This window comes from Siniperca chuatsi, linkage group LG24, assembly GCF_020085105.1.
Source record: "Siniperca chuatsi isolate FFG_IHB_CAS linkage group LG24, ASM2008510v1, whole genome shotgun sequence".
Lineage (NCBI taxonomy): Eukaryota > Metazoa > Chordata > Actinopteri > Centrarchiformes > Sinipercidae > Siniperca > Siniperca chuatsi.
In genome coordinates, this window is record NC_058065.1 from 16,991,314 (window position 1) to 17,010,730 (window position 19,417).

The 19,417-nt window shown below is 43.0% G+C and overlaps 1 protein-coding gene across 2 annotated transcripts in view; it reads left to right on the forward strand.

Annotated features, from left to right (window-relative positions):
* The first annotated feature begins 981 nt into the window (after window positions 1-981).
* The window catches only part of LOC122872201 (pseudouridine 5'-phosphatase), a 60,808-nt gene continuing 42,372 nt past the window's right edge, over window positions 982-19,417 (forward strand). The window contains exons 1-3 of one of the 2 annotated variants that reach the window (XM_044188119.1): window positions 982-1,106; window positions 2,104-2,322; window positions 8,748-8,977. In XM_044188119.1, coding sequence (XP_044044054.1) covers window positions 1,037-1,106; window positions 2,104-2,322; window positions 8,748-8,977 — 519 coding nt within the window. In that variant the 5' untranslated portion in view covers window positions 982-1,036. Of the gene's footprint in view, window positions 1,107-1,957; window positions 2,007-2,103; window positions 2,323-8,747; window positions 8,978-19,417 lie in introns of those variants that run through there. The other variant, XM_044188118.1, reaches the window with a different exon arrangement.

The window sequence follows — 19,417 nt, forward strand, 5'->3', positions numbered from 1 at the left end:
ATCCTACAAAACCCCTGACTTTGTGCAAGTGTACCAATAAGAATTGATGCAGTGTTGAAAACAAAAGGTAGTAACACCAAATATTGATTTGATTTAGATTTCCCTTTTGTTCGCTCACTTCGCATTTTGTAAATTTATTTAAAAAACAATTATTAGTTACATTTTTGAAAGCATTCTTAGTTTACAGCATTTTTTTCACACCTGCCTAAAACTTTTGCACAGTACTGTACATATACTAAATCACTGGAACAGTGAAATAAGAAATTAATTACGTATATGCAGCAGAGATAGGCCTGTTCCTGTAAGTCTATCCACAGTGATTTTATATATATTTATATTGATTTTAAAAAAATATATAAGTAAAGATATGAAAATCTAATATTTGCAGAGCTTTTACATAGAATGCAAACATCGAGATTTAAATCTTCATACAGGCATTTGACAGGCAACGTTACATTGTGGAACTTGCACACAAAGGTGACAACTCCAGGGATGTTTCTGGAAACAAAAATCATCATTTTCAACATCTTATATTAGTTATTAATCCTCAAAAAAAGCATTTTCACCTTTTCTATTTGTTGTTTACTTTTAGTTGTTTCTTGCACTAACTGCTGGTAGTGTGTATGTGTAAATTCAGTATTAACAAAAAATGCTATTTCTGTTTTTCCCACCGTTTGTAAGATTGTTTTTAGTGTTTAATGCATAACAAACAAAAAAACCTTTTGATGAGAAGCTTAAAAATATAAATGGCACAGGACTTTAGTGTGGACTTCATTTCCCGTTAGCTATTGGGCTGGGACGACCAAAAAGTATCTCTGAACATGCTTAAGTTCAATTTCAGACAAAATAATTTCATTTGTGTTTAGTTTTCTCCGAACCAGTTTTGTAAAGAATGTGTAAAAACCTTCTTTGAGGCTGTTATTGGAGCATTACACGTTATTAGCAGTTTTTTATGCTAGGACACATGTATCGGTGTTAGTTTTTCTTTGTCCCCGTAAAGTCATATCCGAAGCGGAACTAAACTCATGAGTAAAACATGTCTCTGTCAAGCAGCACCTACAAACCTGTGAGCCATGTCATTTTCGACATGGATGGATTATTATTAGGTCTTGAAACGTACTTTGTGTGTTTATATCTTTCTAAGTTTTGTTCATTTCATACGAGGTTGCACCTACGCTAAAGCTACGCTGAAACAGAAACTCATTCATTCACTTAGTTCGTAACGTTAATCGTGCATGGTGAATTGTTGGCATGTGTAACATTAATGTTACTTAATATATAAAATGTATTACGTTATGCTTGGTGATTATAGCTACCATTAAACCCAGCCACTACAAATTACCTTATGTTTTAATGATGTTAAGCTTGATAGCACTACTAAAGCACCGTTTGACACTGTCTTATCCGTGAAAGGAATACGTCTGGGCTTTCATTTAATGTATATTTAACCATGATAATGTAATTTCCAAACGTTAAATCTAACAAAAAGATGACAGTCTGGAGTGGGACTGGTGCCGAGACACTGCTACGATTAGACTGGGAGATGCTTGGATTCAAATCTTTGTTTGCTGCTTAATTGTTATACTGAGATCCATATATGAACGTCGTTCTGGCTTTTCATTACAATTAAGACATCAACAGTCAGTGTGTTCCAGCTTTGATATGATGGATAAGACACAGTTTACCTGATTTAATATAGAATGAAGACACTGATATCACGCCTACTATGTATTCTGCATGGCTGGATTAACCTAGGAGGCCTAATTTCCTCACTCAGAGTGCCTGATCAAAGGTGCCCAGATGTACCAGCATGCATTGCATGCCTTTGTTCAATAGCATGAGTAGCACAGATGAAATGCTTTCCATTATAGCTAATTTAGTGAGGTGTGAGTTCTGTTGTCTAGTTAGGAAATAATGTTGAATGCTGCACTTTTTACAGTATAAGGCAATGTATACATTTACTTTTGACTTGATGATCTTCTCTGTTCATTTTCAAGATAAAATAGGTTTGTGGCAGTGTACCAAAGGTTTCCATTCATATTCAGTCCTAAATGACATTAAATTGAAAGCTATTCATTTTCTTTTTGTGTTTTCTCATTTTAGACACAGAGCGACTGTACACTGTGTCCTTCAAGGAAATATGTGACCGCTTTGGAAAGCCGTACACATGGGACGTGAAGTCATCAGTGATGGGTAAAAAGGCCCTGGATGCTGCCCAAATTATTCGGGACACTCTGGAGCTTCCCATGGCAGCTGAGGAACTCCTTGCTGAAAGCAGACAAATACAAGAACAGATCTTTCCCTCTGCCAAACTCTTGCCAGGTATGCCTGATTTGCCATGTCATTTGACATTCAATGCCATATTTTAGGCTTTCACAAAAGAAAACAAATATAAAACAGTAAAATACAAGTGATTTGTTCTCAGCTCAAGAGTGGCCTATCATAAGCTCTTGTATGGGCTGCTGTCCTCTTAATTCTACATGTAAGAGTGCTGCTTCTTCTGTTTATGTACATATGTGTATGTTGGGCCAGTGTATGCAGCTATGCAACTGTTGGGGCATGTGTGCATAAAAACGGCAATATTTTGTTCTGATATTCAGTACTAAAGCTGCAGTTAATTATTTTATTATTAATAATTTATTATAAGGCCCATAATAATGACCAATAACAAATTCAAGTAGGTCTCTACTGTGACAGCTTGATTTTGACAGTTTAGATTTCAGTTTTATGTATATGGTGAGTCATGTCATCATTTCTGAGCGAGGGTTCTTTTAATCCAGTGTGCTACTTTACCTCATGGTATAACTAGTCAGTCTAATTATCATAAAGACCATTTGTTTCTGTTAACATGAACAGTAGAAATTGGTTCAGAAAGAAAAGCACATCTAATAATTGTGTCCATTTGTGTTACATAAGGATGGTGATTGAGCAGGTGCAGCAGATGCTCATAATATAATTCATCAATTGATGTCTGGATTTCATCCTTAGAATGTCATTTCATCATTGAATTATAATGGAAAGCATTTCATCTGTGCTACTCATGCTATTTAACAAAGAGCAAGTATCCACTGTTGAGAACCTCACATGCAATGCATGCTGGTACATATAGGCACCTCTGATCAGGCGCTCTGAGTAAGAGAATTTGATTTCTTTGTTAATATAAAAAAATAAGTAGTTTTAGTTTTAATGGACTATGTACAGTAGGACATCTGTTTAATTGGTAGAAAAATTTTCCTCTAACATAAGCTGCGTCCCAATTTTCCAATGTGTGCAGGCCACAAAAGAACTTTGTGGAGGGTTTATGGTGGTGGTTACAGCAGTACTGTCGTAGATAACTACAGCATAGGTTTTGATCTATACTTGAGAATTTGATTTCACCTGTTTATATCACGACCATAACACTAGATGGCTGTATGAGAAGCGATCAGGCCATATTATCATGCTTTCATTAATGTCCCCATAGTACCTTCTTACATTTACTTGGTGATACGTGCAACTGTGGGAGATTTTTTACCTTTCTCATTGCTGAATAGGAGTCTCTTGTGCCGCCACCTAGTTTACATTCTTTCATTCACATATATGTGTAATAATTTTTAATGATGTTAGTTTGATTCTGGTAAGGTGGCCCACCTCCACTACAAAATAGAGCTCGTACAGTATGGGATTTTTGAGGCCATACTGTATGGGATACCGATTTTAAAAGGGAAACATTCACCGATTACCGACATGGCGGCCGAAATATTGAATTTTTGAGCTGGAATGAAAATTTTCTATATGGATTGTGCACTGATTTTGCACCGATATGACTATGCAAAGGTACTCAGAAGGCTACCAACAAATAACTTTATTAAAGAATATTTAAGTTAAATAGTCTTTAACATGTTCAATAATTTTATGTACATTGTCAACCAATTCTAGAAATGAACACTGAGAAAATAAAGAAAAAATTATATATAGTTAAATAAACATCACTACTGTCTTCTCCTTCTTCTCCTTTCGGCTGTTCCCTTTCAGGGGTCGCCACAGCGAATCATGTGCCTCCATCTAACCCTGTCCTCTGCATCCTCTTCACTCACACCAATTAACTTCATGTCCTCCTCTCACTACATCCATAAATCTCCTCTTTGGTCTTCCTCTAGACCTCCTGCCTGGCAGCTCCAATCTCAGCACCCTTCTACTAATATATTCACAGTCTCTCCTCTGAACATGTCCAAACCACATCAATCTGGCCTCTCTGACTTTATCTCCGAAACATCTAACATGAGCTGTCCCTCTGATGTACTCATTCCTGATCCTGTCCATCCTCGTCACTCCCAAAGAGAACCTCAACATCTTAAGCTCTGCTACCTCCAGCTCTGCCTCTTGTCTTTTCTTCAGTGCCACTGTCTCTAAGATGTACAACATCGCTGGTCTTGCCACTGTCTTGAACACCTTTCCTTTCATTCTTGCTGATACTCTTTTTTCACACAACACACCTGACACTTTTCTCCACCCGTTCCAACCTGCTTGCACTCGCCTCTTCACCTCTTTTCCACAGTCTCCATTGCTCTGCACCGTTGACCCTAAGTACTTAAAGTCCTGCACCTTCTTCACCTCTGCTCCCTGTAACCTCACCGTTCCACCTGGGTCCCTCTCATTGACACACATGTATTCTGTCTTACTGCGGCTAAGCTTCATTCCTCTGTTTTCCAGAGCAGACCTCCATCTCTCTAGATTTTCCTCCACCTGCTCCCTGCTCTCACTACAAATCACAATGTCATCCGCAAACATCATAATCCATGAAGATTCCTGTCTAACCTCATCTGTCAGCCTGTCCATCACCAGAGCAAACAAGAAAGGGCTCAGAGCTGATCCTTGATGCAGACCCACCTCCACCTTGAAATTCTCTGTCACACCTACAGCACACCTCACCATGGTCTTACAGCTCTCATACATGTCCTGCACCACTCTAACATACTTCTCTGCCACTCCAGACTTCCTCATACAGTACCACAGCTCCTCTCTCGGCACCCTGTCATCCGCTTTGTCTAAATCTACGAAAACACAATGCAACTCCCTATGACCTTCTCTGTACTTCTCCATCAGCATCCTCAAAGCAAATACTGCATCTGTTGTACTCTTTCTAGGCATGAAACCATATTGCTGCTCACAAATGCTCACCTCTGCCCTTAGCCTAGCTTCCACTACTCTTTCCCACAACTTCATTGTATGGCTCATCAGCTTTATTCCTCTGTAGTTGCCACAGCTCTGCACATCTCACTTGTTCTTAAAAAATGGCACCAGTACACTTCTCCTCCATTCCTCGGGCATCCTCTCACTCTCCAAGATTTTGTTAAACAAACTAGTCAGAAACTCTACTCTACCGTCCTCCTCACTTCATGCTTGCTAATCTTTGCTACTTCCTGCTCCACACCAGTCACCTCTTCTACTCTTCGTTCCCTTTCATTTTCCTCATTCATCAACTCTTCAAAGTACTCCTTCCATCTTCCCATCACACTCCTGGCACCTGCCAATATATTTCCATCCCTATCTTTAAATCACCCTAACCTGCTGCACATCCTTCCCATCTCTATCTCTTTGTCTGGCCAACCTGTCCAAATCCACCTCTCCCTTTTTAGTGTCCAACCTAGCGTACAAGTCCTCATATGCTCTTTGTTTGGCCTTTGCCACCTCTACCTTCACCTTACGGTGCATCTCCCTGTACTCCTGTCTACTCTCTTCAGTCCTCTCAGTGTCCCACTTCTTCTTAGATAACCTCTTTCTCTGTATACACTCCTGAACTTCCTCGTTCCACCACCAAGTCTCCTTGTCCACTTCCCTCTTTCCAGATGACACACCGAGTACCCTCCGACCTCTCTCCCTGATCACATTAGCTGTAGTGGTCCAGTCATCTGGGAGCACTTCCTAACCACCCAGAGTCTGTCTCAGCTCCTCCCTGAAAACGACACGACATTCTTCCTTTTTCAACTTACACCACTTTGTCCTCTGCTCTGCCTTTGTCCTCTTCATCTTCCTCACCACCAGAGTCTTTTTACACACTACCATCCTGTGTTGTCTGGCTACACTCTCCCCTACCACTACTTTACAGTCACTGGTCTCTTTCAGATTACGTTGTGTACACAAGATGTAGTCCACCTGAGTGCTTCTACCTCCGCTCTTATATGTCACCCTATGTTCCTGCCTCTTCTGGAAGAAAGTGTTCACTACAGCCATTTCCATCCTCTTTGCAAAGTCTACCACCATCTGTCCTTCTGCGTTCCTGTCCTGAAGACCAAACCTGCCCATCACATTCTCGTCACCTCTGTTCCCTTCACCTACATGCCCATTGAAATCTGCACCAATCACCACTCTCTCACCTCTGGGGATGCTCTGCATCACTTCATCTAACTCACTCCAGAATTTCTGCTTCTCTTCTAACTCACATCCTACCTGTGGGGCATAACCACTCACAACATTGAACATCACCCCTTCAATTTCCAGCTTCAGCTACTTGAAATAATCAAGTAAAGTACAAGTACCTCTAAATTGTACTAAAGTACAGTACTAAATGTACATAGTTACATTCCACCACTGCTCTCTACTAAACCACATATTCTCCATTCTATCAAGCTATGAGATTTATGCTACAGCTTTGTTCCGATTCTGAACTATTATTTCAATGAATTGAACTCCAATCAGAAATGTTTTTTTCTTGCTTATCAAAACATGTTATCTATAGCAATATTCCACTGTAAATGTATAATAGTCGATCACTAACATTAACTCATGGTTTGCTGCTGCCGAGTCATGAGATCAACAGCGCCTTTGCTATAAACGTTCAGGGGAAACGTTCAACGTATCCGGCTTCCGTGACTCCAGTATGGAGAGGTTATTTATTTACTTTCCAGCATTTCATCTCACCAACTAGGCAACAACATAGCGTGAAGTCAACACTCAACAGAGTCAAACCACAACGACGTCACAACGGTGACGAAGAGATGCTCTGACGCTTACTTTTCAAGCTGTTAATGACTGACATACTATAGCTGGCTAGCTACCTTGCTAATACAGCAAACAGCTGTGATAAGCATGAGTGACATGACAATTGTCAGGGACAGGGTTATATTAAGAGTTATATTGAAAGGGGAAAATTATGGGTTCATTGTTTGTCAACTTTCCAGCAATGTGTTTCACAAACTAGTTAGCAACTTACTGTGAACACATCGCTTTGACTCCACTACGTCTCCTCAGCTCTGCACACTGCAGTCTACTACATGTGCTGTGCGGTGCTGAGTATTGTAGCCATAGCGATGGCCCACATTTCCAAGTTCATAACCAAGAAGTTGCCTTCAATGGTAAATACCACTGGGGCCAGTTCTATGATACCTGAGATTACAGAAAAATTTGTGACATTTACCTTTAACACATGATGGACAACTGGCAAACAGTTCCTGATAATATCACAACTGGCAAACAGTTCCTGATAATATCACTTAGATGTTTCTATGATGCCCTATTATAAACAATATAACCAGGCTTCTAAGAGCCTAATGCATACATGTAGACAAGCAGCTGTGATGCAAGCAGCATTGGTCACATACTGTCTACTTTGTGTTTACTTAAAGTATTAAAAAATGAATTCACTAAGGGACAGACAAGGTCTGAATTTTCCATGGATAACACCAGAATATCAGAAGTAAACATGACCAAACATGGCAACACTTAAATGGTCACCTCGACCTTTGTTGTGCGTGGGTAACTGTGGTCCAGCTCTCCTAGTTTCTCTTCAGAACTTTCTGCCACTATTGTGGTTTGTTAAGAATCTACTGCTTATCTTACTTCACATCCTGACATACTGCCTCAACTAGTCAAGGGCTAAATGCATTTTGCAGATGTGTAGTGCTAAATTTCCGAGCACATGCACAACCAACGGAGGATCGCAGCAACCATGAGGTAGCAATCTTGCTCACACGACTGGTAGTTAAAGGCAAGTATAAGGGCTCCTACAAGAACAAACATCAGAGTTATTGCTTGGCTTTCATTATTTAGACCTTGCAGTGGCTTTTTTATTGGTCTAGTTTAAGTGATATATTAACCTGTGACTGATGACTGATCCAAATTCAAACAATTAATTTGCTGTATTTTCTGAATTTGGATGGGCCTTTGGAATTTAATTGAATTTATTTTCTGACCTGTTTTTATAGTGTTTTATGGTGTATCATATTGTTTGCTAGTACTTTCTCCTGTGTGCACTGACGTAAAGGCGAGCTACTGTAACAAAGAGTTTCTCTACGGGGATCAAGAAAGTATTTCTGATTCTGAATGGGACAGCCTTGTCAGCTATTTGTGACATATTTAGTCTAGATATGTGGACTATAAGATTCAGAATTGTGATGCAGCTGTAAAGTATGGTGTAGTGGTAGCATGGAGCAGCCAAGTTAACTGGGACATTCAGTGTCCATGTTCTCTTCACCTAACAGGTGAGAAGAGTGAGAAGTTGTAAGAGTGTGTTCCTTGAGGGAGTTTTTATTTCAGGTTTTATAGCCTGTCATCCTTGAAGCTGTAGATTAAAATCCTCCCACAACTCTGCTCTGCTCTCTGGTCACCATTGAAATTAGAAATAGGAATAAAAACGTATTCACCAACAGTTGTCTTGGAAGGCGCTCCATATCAACAGGTATCATTTTTGAAAACGTTAGTGTTTTATATATATAAACTCATTTATTAGTTTAACCTTAAGTCTCATTTTTCAACATGTGTACCATTAGGTGTGGAGAAACTGGTGCACCATCTGCAGAAACACAATATCCCCATTGCAGTGGCAACCAGCTCAGCCAGTATGACGTACAAGTTGAAGACAAGCCAACACCAAGACTTCTTCAGTCTGTTTGACCACATTGTTCTGGGTGATGATCCAGAGGTGAAGAACGGCAAACCTCAACCTGACTCTTTCCTGGTCTGTGCCAACAGGTTCAACCCTTCAGCTTCTCCAGAAAAGGTATGTACTACTGATTACAGATGTACCATATTTTAAGTCATGTTTGTTCATTTAAATATAGGCTCAACCCATTTTGCCAGTGTTTTATTATTATTTTAAGCATGGCAGAATTTAAATGTTGTACAAATGCATTTAAAGTCAATGGAAAGCTGTGAGTGGAGGTAACTAGATGCAGAATTGGTCGAGGCAGTTAAAATTGAGATAAAGATGTTTCCACTTGAGTTAGCTCTGTTATATCAGTTGGAACTACTGTTAAACTATTAAAAGCTAATAAAGCATATTAAACTGTTAAATGAACTCTAAAACCATTCATGGGTTGACATGCAGTAAACGATGGATGATTTGACATGACAAATGTAGCTCCAAAGCAGATCACTTTGTTGTATGTAGTGGGCAACTTTTGTCCTATAAAATATTATCCAATGTTAGTTTGGAAGCGCAGAATATATTTTACGTTACATTTATTGAGCTGATACTTTTATCCAAAGCAACTTACAATAAGTGCATTCAACCATGTGGACATAACCCAAAAATTGCAAGAATCATGGAAGTACATCAGCTTCATCAAATATGCTGGACTGCTTCAAGCAGATGAATTTTCAGTCTGTGATGGAAGATGTGTAAGAGTTTCTGCTGTCCTGATGTCAGTGAGGAGCTTGTTCCACCATTGTGGGGCCTGGAAACTAAACAGCAAGCCGACTAGCAGTAGCAGAGCATAGTGGACTGGGTGTATGGTTTGACCATGTCCTGGAGGTAGGATAGGTCTGAGCCATTCGCAGCATGGTAGGCAAGTGTCTTGAATTGGATTCAAGCAGCTAGCTGTTGCCAATGCAGGGTGTGGGAGAGCTTCGGTAGGTTGAAGACCAGCCAAGCTGCTGCATTCTGGATGAACTTTAGAGGTCAGATGGCACATGCAGGCACACCAGCCAGGAGCAAGTTACAGTATTCTAGGTACAAGATGACAAGAACCTGGACCAGAACCTGCACCTCCTGGGTGAGGAATGGATGTATCCTTCTGATGTTGTGGAGGATGAATCTGCAGGAGCGGGTTGTCGTAGCGATGTTGGCAGTGAAGGACAGCTGGTCATCCATTGTCACACCCAGATTCCTTGCAGTCTGAGCCGGGGACTCCACAGAGTTCCCAATGGTAATGGAGAGGTCATGGATGGGAGATGCCTTCCCTGGAAGGAAGAGCAGTTCAGTCATGTTAAGGCTGAGCTTCAGGTGGTGTGCAGACATCCACTGAGAGATGTCAGACGCAGAGATTCATGCTGCCAGAGAGGGATGAACAGGAAATTAGGATAGGAGATGAAGAGGTGAATATAGGACAGGTGGTGTCAGCAGGTGGGTGGGAAAGTGACGAGTATATGTCATTAATATTTTTTAAGTAGTTAACAAAGTCGCTTGGTGGGGTGGGGGGGGTTAATGAGGGTAAAGAAGAAGTTTTTTGGGGTTGGAGAAGCAAGATTGAATTTTGGATTTAAAGAAATAGCTTTTAGTTGCAGATCAGGAGGCAGAGAAAGGAGAGAAGTGATTGATAGGCAAGGAGGTCCTCAGAGCGCTTGGATTTGCGCCATTTTCTTTCAGGTGCCCAGAGGTGAGAGGACAGAGCGAGTCCAGGGATGAGGACAAAGCAGAGATAAGAGTGTCCGTGGTAGAGTCAGGGGGCAAGAGTGAGAAGGAGTCAAGTGAGCGGAGAGCTGAGAGGACAGATGAGGCAAGATAGATAGAGGCGGATAGGGATAGTATGTGTAGAAGAGAGAGGGGGAGAGAGTAGTATATGAGGAAGTGGTCAGAGACGTGAATGGTTGAGCAGTTCCTGGGGAATATAAGCTCGAGTTGGTTACCAGCTTTGTGGGTAGAGGACAGGGAAAGAGCAAAAGAAGAAAGTAAAGGTAATAAGTCAGCTTTTAACTTCTCTGTCTGCATGTTAAAATCATCAAGAAGTACAAACGGGGGCTATCTTCAGGGATGTTCAATAGGAGAACGTCTAATTCCTCCAAGAATTCCCAGAGAGGACCTAATGGGTGGTAGAGCAATGTTCAATTTCACCGGATAAGTAACAGACACAGCTTGAAATTCAAAAGAAGCAGTTAAGTGTAGAAGCAAGTAGAGAGAAAATCTCCATTTGAGAGAGATTATCAAACTACTGCCACCCCCTCTGCAGGCGGGTCTGTGTGTGTGGGTGAAGGAGTAGGCTGAGAGAGGGCTGTAGGGGTGGAAGTGTTCTCAGGTGTGATCCAAGTCTCAGTGAGAGCAAGGAAGTCCAGAGATTGCAAGAAGGCGGAACCAGAGATTAACTCAGCCTTGCAAGAAGCTGACTTGCAGATCCACAGGCCCCCTGTGAGAAGTTGTTGGGTGTGTGAAGCGGGTGGAGTAGATAAGATTAGAGAGGCCCTCCCACAAAGGACTCCTGCGAAAGACTCCTTAGTCTTTGTATGAGTCCCTGTATGATGAGGTTGCCCCTTCAAACATGGAGTGACTTTTTAAACACAGGTGCTGATTGCTCAATTGACTGCAGACGTACTAACCACACTCCCTTTTAATTAGCAATACAATGACCCTAGTGGTGGTGGCCTGGCAATATCAGAATCAGAAATACTTTATTGATCCCCATAGGGAAACTCTTTGTTACAGTAGCTCGCCTTTACGTCAGTGCACACAGAAGAAAGTACTAGCAAACAATATGATACACTATAAAACACTATAAAAAGAGGTCAGAAAATAAATAAATATCAGGTGGGTATAAGTATAAGATAAACTAAGTGTGAAGTACCAAGTGGGTTTACCGGTTGATGATGATAATACAGTATAATAATACAATGTAATAAGAAATAAGCAGAGGTGCATGTACTGTTGAGCGTAATAGCGTATATAATATCAATAACAATAAATAAGAAAAACTATCATGGGAAATCTAATATTGCACAGGAGTAGTACACAGAATATTGCACAATTATTCAATTATGGCAGAGATGTAATGATCAATGTCCAGTTTAGTGACCTAGGGTCATACAGACTAACCCTTAGAGGGAGGAGTTAAAGAGTTTGATGGCCACAGGCAGGAATGACTTCCTGTGGCGCTCTGTGGTGCTTTTTGGGGGGGGGATGAGTCTACCGCTGAAGGTGCTCCTTTGCTTGACCAGCACGTCATGGAGTGGGTGGGAGACACTGTCCAAGATGGCGTGTAGTTTGGCCAGCATCCTCCTCTCTGACACCACCGCCAGAGAGTCCAGCTCCACCCCCACAATGTCACTGGCCTTACGGATCAGTTTGTTGAGTCTGTTGGCGTCCGCTACCTTCTACCTGCTGCATGCTGGGGCAACTTGGAAACTTGTTTCCACCGACAGCTCAACAAACAGTTAAGCAGATAGGGAAGAAGTGTGATTTCTAGAAATCCTAAACTGTTTTAAGAATAAAGTTTGTTCACCACACCCCTCAGTGCAGTTAACCCTAGCTTGCACAAACCTTAGTCTGTTCTTGGTATTCTGTTTTGGTCTAACTGATAGTTTACCTGACAGCACGATTTACTAATACCAGTGGTTAAAATTCAATAAAAACAGAAAAAACAGAGCAGGAGACTAACTAGATTATAGTCAACTGACACCATAAGAACAGCCTACAATCAAGTCTACTAACAACACAACGACAGCACACAATTAGACTAAAATGTTTGTTAACCAACAGTGTTACGGACAGACAGGCAGGGGACGCTGATATGGAGACAGATGGTTTTATTGGATAACAGCCAGGTAGACCAGGCATGCCGGTATGGAGATGGGGAAGACTGTTAGAGGGAAGACCTGCTGGAGAGGGAGATTGCTGGAGACAGGGGAATGGAGAGGGAGAACGCTGGAGACAGGAGATCGCTGGCGAATAAGAGTTATGCTGAGTAGCATAGGGAGTCCTAGTTACAACCGAGGTCGGACACAGACTGAGGTGAGTGCAGGGCTTTTATGCAAGCTGTGATTGGGAACTAATGGGGAGCAGGAGTGTGATTGGGAGCAGGTGTGGATGATTAGTGGATGGTGGAGCCTGGCGTATCCGTGACAGTACCCCCCCTCCACGGCCAGCTCCCGAGGGCCGAAAAAACCTCCCGACGTGGTGGTCGTCCAGCACCACGGGGAGCGGGTTAATCTGGGCGAACGGCCGGGGTTTGGGCATGTGCAGAGTTGGGAGCCTCGGACGGATGACCCGGAGCCTGGACAGGTGGGGAGTTGGGAGCCTCGGACGGACGACCCGGAGGATGGTTTGGCATGGAGCTGAGGACCCGGGGGCTTGATAGGTGCGGAGCTGATCTCAAGCAGTCTGTTGTGAAGATCAACCCCATCTGGAGGCCTGGCGGAATGCCGGTGGCCGGAAGGTCACAGGAGGCCGATGGTGAAGATGGAGAGTCACAGGAAGCCGGTGGCGGGGACCCTCTGGAGGCTTGAGGCGAAGGCTGGGACCCTCTGGAACCTGGCAGCGAAGGCGAGGACCCTCTGGAACCTGGTGGCGAAGGTGAGGACCCCCTGGAGATCTGCGGCAAAGGCGGGAGCCATCTGGAGGCCGGCGAACTAGATCAGGGGTCAACGGAGCAGCCGGACAGGAAGCCGGCATTGGGACAGCAGGACAGGGACCCGGCGACGGGACAGCAGGACAGGGAGCTGGTGATGGGATGACTGGCAGAGGAGCGAGCTGGACCAGTGGTGTCCGGGAGTCCGGAACCTGCCACTCTGGTCGAGAAGGAGGGTAAGGCTGCTGCTGTGACCCAGCCAATAGTTCAGCGGCTTGTTGTGACCCAGCAGTCGGTCCTGCGGCGTGCTGCGATCCATCCAGAAGAGGAGGTGGTTGCAATCCAGCATCGGCTAGGGATTGGTGCTGCTGCGAGCTAGCTGGGAAAGGAGGCGACTGCAATCCAGCAGGGAGTCCAGGGAGCTGCTGTGATCCAGCCGGGAAAGGAATCGACTGCGATCCAGCAGGGAGTCCGGGGGCGAGGAGCTGCTGCGGTCCGGCGGAGAGTGAAGGCTGCTGTGATCCAGCATGGAGTGATGGCGCTGGGACTGGAGGTGGCCGCGGCGCTGGGACTGGAGGCGTCGGTGGAGCAGGAACTGAAGGCGTCGACGGAGTAGGCGAGCAGCTGGGCGGTGGAGCTCCGGTGCAGGCAAGTCGCGGATTAGTAGGCTGGAGATTGGCCGTTAGAGGTGCGGGCTGACGAATCCATGACTGGGATGCCGAACGCTTTCCTGAGGTGTGTAGCGAAATGGCGAAAAGATTGGGTGACAACCTCATCTCGCGATCAGATGTCTGCTGCCCAGCGGAGCGCTGGTCCGTCGAGCCAGGAAACCAAGAAGGCCACCTTGGATCGCTCGGTGGGATACTGGTGTTGCTATAGGCTGAAGTCCAGGGAACACCGCAACAAAAATCCCTCGCAGTCCTCTGCTGAGTCTGAGAAGGTCTTAAGTTGGGAAATCATGCTAATAGCCAGCGGTGGTTGGCATGACTAGAGGTTGATGGGTGAGGAGATATCATCGGATAACATCCTCCAGGTCCGGGAAGGGGTCATCGGGGCTCAGGGCTGTAATCCTTTCAGTAAGGTCCGACCTTCTGTTATGGACAGACAGGCAGGGGACACCGATATGGAGACAGATGGTTTTATTGTATAACAGCCAGGTAGAACAGGTATGCTGGAATGGAGATGGGGAAGTCTGTTAGAGGGAAGACCCTCTGGAGAGGGAGATTGCTGGAGAGGGAGAACGCTGGAGACAGGAGATCACTGGAGAATTAGGGTTATGCTGAGTAGCATAGGGAGTCCTTGTTACAACCGAGGTCGGACACAGACTGAGGTGAGTGCAGGGCTTTTATGCAGGCTGTGATTGGGAGCTAATGGGGAGCAGGAGTGTGATTGGGAGCAGGTGTGGATGATTACCGCAGCAGTTCCCAAAGTGGGGGGCGGAGTGGGGGGGTGGGGGGGTCGCAAGATCATTTCCAGAAACTTAATTTATTTATTTTTTTATTTTTTTATATGTTAAAAAAAGGTTGTAATGATGCGATTATGAATTTATGATAATTAAAATAAACTGGAAATAAAACTTTGTTTGATCCGATTAATTAATTACAACAGTTAAGTGACGGCGTCAGTCACAATTTACAGCACAACAACATGCGCTAGCTAGATGCACATTTAGTGTTTTGCTAAACAGCTATTGTCTATTTTGAGATCTAAACTTGATCAAAAATGAAACGGTGGTTATTAACATCAAAAGAAAAAGAGAAGGGAGCAAAGATGTCTGCTGATGAGAGAGCGGGATCAGCGAAAAATGCAGAGGGCAGAGAAGAGGATGAGCCGCCAGGACTACCCTCCACCTCTGGAAGGGCAGCCCGCCAAACCCATGCCCCGCAAACGGACCATCCCTCCTCGAAAGCCAGAAAATACATTGCATTGTTATAAATCAGGTACAACACCCTCAATGCGTTGTGTGCTCCGAAGTCCTCGCACATGAGAGTCTGAAGCCCGTGAAAATGCAAAGACACCTGAATACCAAACACCCCAGCCTCACAGATAAACCCACTGACTTTTTCCGCAGAAAGGAGAAAGAGTTACAGGGACAAAAGAAAGTCCTTATTAAACAAACAACTATCCCCACTAAAGATCAGAGGGCTTCATATGAGGTGGCATATTTAATTTGCACAGACCAAAACGCTACACACCATTGGAGAAACTTTAATCACACCAGCAGCAATAGTTATGAGTCGCATCATGCATGGAGATAAACTGGCCGCTGAGCTGGAACAAGTGCCGCTCTCTGATGGGACTGTATCCCGCCGCATTACAGAAAGGGCTCAGGATATTAAGTGTCAACTGATTGACAGAGTGAAGAAGAGTAGGAGGTACGCCTTACAACTGGATGAATCCACAGACGTGTCCAGCACCGCTCAACTCCTTGTATTTGTCAGATATATTTTTGAGGGGAAACTAAATGAGGAAATGTTATTTTGTACGCAACTGGAGGGATCATGCACAGGTGAGGACATTTTCAATAAACTGGACAGCAAACTTAAAGATGAAGGACTATCTTGGGGCGAGTGCATATCAGTGTGCACAGACGGAGCTGGGGCAATGCTGGGAAAAAAGAAAGGACTAAAGGCACGAGTCCTCCAAGTTGCACCTCACCTCAGTTTTACGCACTGCATCATACACAGAAGAAGCCCTCACATGCAAAACCATAAATGCAGAGTTTAAACATGTTCTTGACACTGCTGTGAAGATTGTTAAGTACAAAAAATCACGTCAACTGAACACACGACTGTTTTCCACTCTCTGTAATGAAATGGGATCAGAGCACAAAGGCCTGCTCCTGCACACAGAAGTCAGGTGGCTGTCTCGAGGAAATGTGCTGAGACCCCTGTACGAGCTGCGGGATGAGGTGCGCATTTTCCTCACAGACCAAAGATCCCCACTTGCTGAGCATCTGTCTGATCCTGACTGGGTGACAAGACTGGCATATTTGTCATGTATTTTTGAAAAACTCAACGGACTTAATGTGTCCCTGCAAGGTGAAAACACAAACATCTTGTACCTTAATGATAAAGTGCAGGCATTTGCGAGAAAGCTGGTGCGTTGGAGAGAGAGAGTGGAAATGGGACGCATAGACATGTTTTCTGAACTGGAAGAATTCATGGAGGAAAATGCACTCAGTGTTAACAGCATCAAGGCGTCTATTACTGCTCACCTTCAGTCCCTTTTGGATCACTTTCATAAGTATTTCCCTGAAGGAAACGCTCCCGACCAATATGACTGGATAAGGTCACCATTCAATGTAACCACGACAACTCATCTGGCGTCAGATATGGAAGATGCGCTGATAGAACTTTCAGCCGATCGAAGCCTGAGGACGGCATTTGATGGCAAGACTCTGGATGAGTTCTGGGTTTCTGTCGCGCTGGAATATTCAGTTGTCGAAAGCTGCGTTGGATGTACTCATGCAATTTGGCTCAACGTATTTATGCGAAAAGACATTCTCCGCGCTGACTTACATTAAGAATAAACACAGGTCATGGCTTAATGTGGAAGATGATCTGCGTGTGGCGATCTCCAAAATTGAACCTAGAGTGGACCTGCTTTGCTCCGCGCACAGTGCCCATCCATCACATTAGGCGTTTTTTCTGAATACAAAGTTATAATTGCTCCAAGGCGCCAGCCAACGCTGTACGCGTGTTACAGGCAGCTTGAGTCTTACGTTTTCATCCACCAGGCAAAAATCGTTAGTTTAGTCATCAGAAAGCATATGTATATCGCTCATTAACAAGGGACATGGCAGTCCAATATTGGGGGGTCGCGGTCTCAAAAGTTTGGGAACCCATGGATTAGTGGATGGTGGAGCCTGGCGTATCCGTGACACACAGCAGATAGCGCACAGTCAAGCAGAAAAAAGTAAATGTACTCAACCTAATTCTTGAAGTTACCCCCAGAAGTCAGAATGCACACTGCATTATTATATCTACTTTGGCTAACCAGCAAAGCGTGCCATATATTTTCTCCATCATGTAATAAAATAAAAGAGGTGCTGCTATTCTATTAAAAAGGTTCCAATCCCAAAACAAAAATACAGTTGTAGACTAGACGGCCGCCTTGTTATTATTAATGGACTTGTGTGAAAATAACAATAGTCAAGATTTATGGCTCCAATGATGAAAATCCTGATTTTTTTCACACAGTATTCTCGCACATCATGGAATTCTCTGACTCTAATAATAGGAGGAGACTTCAACACAGTCCTCAACCCAACCCTAGACAGATCAAACACTGGAAATAACTACAGGTCATGGCACTCTTGTGACACAAAAAACACTACATGAAGGATTTGGATCTTGCTGATTGTTGGTGATCAAAAAATCTATCAAACAGAGAATATTCCTACTACGCACCTTCCCATAAAAGCTATTCCAGAATAGATGACTTCCTAGATAGTAAGTCTGTAATATCGCAAATCAGCAACCCTGAAATTCATCCAGTAATTATGTCAGACCATGGACCAATCAGCTTCGACCTAGTACATGAAACAGACCCAACCCCTAGGCAGTTCAATACCTCACTCCTAACTGACAGATTTTAGCAAAAAATTACACATCAAAAAACCCAATGTCTTATGCAAAGAGCTTTTTTTTAACATAATGAAAAAACACTGATAATAGCAATCAAAGATCTACATGGAAACCTAAATCATAACCCAAATAACATAAACCAGATCTTCCATGATTACTATAAGGATCTATACCACTGTGACAATGAATGCAGTACCTCACGTTTTATACTTCATTGAGGCTCAAGACAAGGTTGTCCACTCTCTCCATCACTTTTTGCAATCTTCATCAAACCACTCTTATCATCCGTTTGTCAAAGACATACAAACAAAACACTTCCACCACAAAATCAGCTTATATGCAGATGACATACTTTTATATCAAATAAAACCAACATCTCTTATATTAATCTCAAATCTTATCTCCAGTTTCTCAAAAATTTCAGACTATTCTATAAACTGGTCAAAATCAACAAATATGTCACTGTGAGGAAGGCTGGACGACTGCAATGAAAAAACTACCTTTCACACTAACAACAGGTAATATCAGATATCTTTATCAATATCTCCACCAAGCTGTCAGAGCTATATATGCTAAACTTCACTCAATTACTAAAAAACATTGAGGAAGACCTTATCCGCTGGAACATACCAATTTCTTTAATATGAAGAGTAACAGCAGTAAGAATCAGAATCAGAAATACTTTATTGATCCCCGAGGGGAAACTCTTTTGTTACAGCTGCTCACTATCACGTCAATGCACACAGGAATAGAAGTACTAAGCAAATCAAAATATAATACACTATAATACATGTAAGATAAATTAGGTACAAAGTGAATATAAGTATAAAATTAAAATAAGTGTAAAGTACAAAGTGGATTTACCGGTTGATGATAAGTATGTACGGTATAATAATACAATGTAATAATACAAGTAGTAAGTAATAGTGCATGAACTGTCAAGTTAAGTGTAGCAGATTAAGATGATTATGAGACGGTGGATACTGCACAGCAGTAATAGAAGTATGAATAAATATCAATAAGTAGGGAATTTTAAAGAAAAGAGTATATTGCACAGCAGTATTAACACAGAATATTGCACAATATTAGTATTGCAGTGATGTTAATGATCAATGTCCAGTTTAATGACTTAGGGTCATATAGACTAACACTTAGAGGGAGGAGTTAAAGAGTTTGATGGCCACAGGCAGGAATGACTTCCTGTGGCGCTCTGTGGTGCTTTTTGGGGGGATGAGTCTTCTGCTGAAGGTACTCTTTTGTTTGACCAGCACGTCATGGAGTGGGTGGGAGAAACTGTCCAAGATGGCATGTAGTTTGGCCAGCATCCTCCTCTCTGACACCACCACCAGAGAGTCC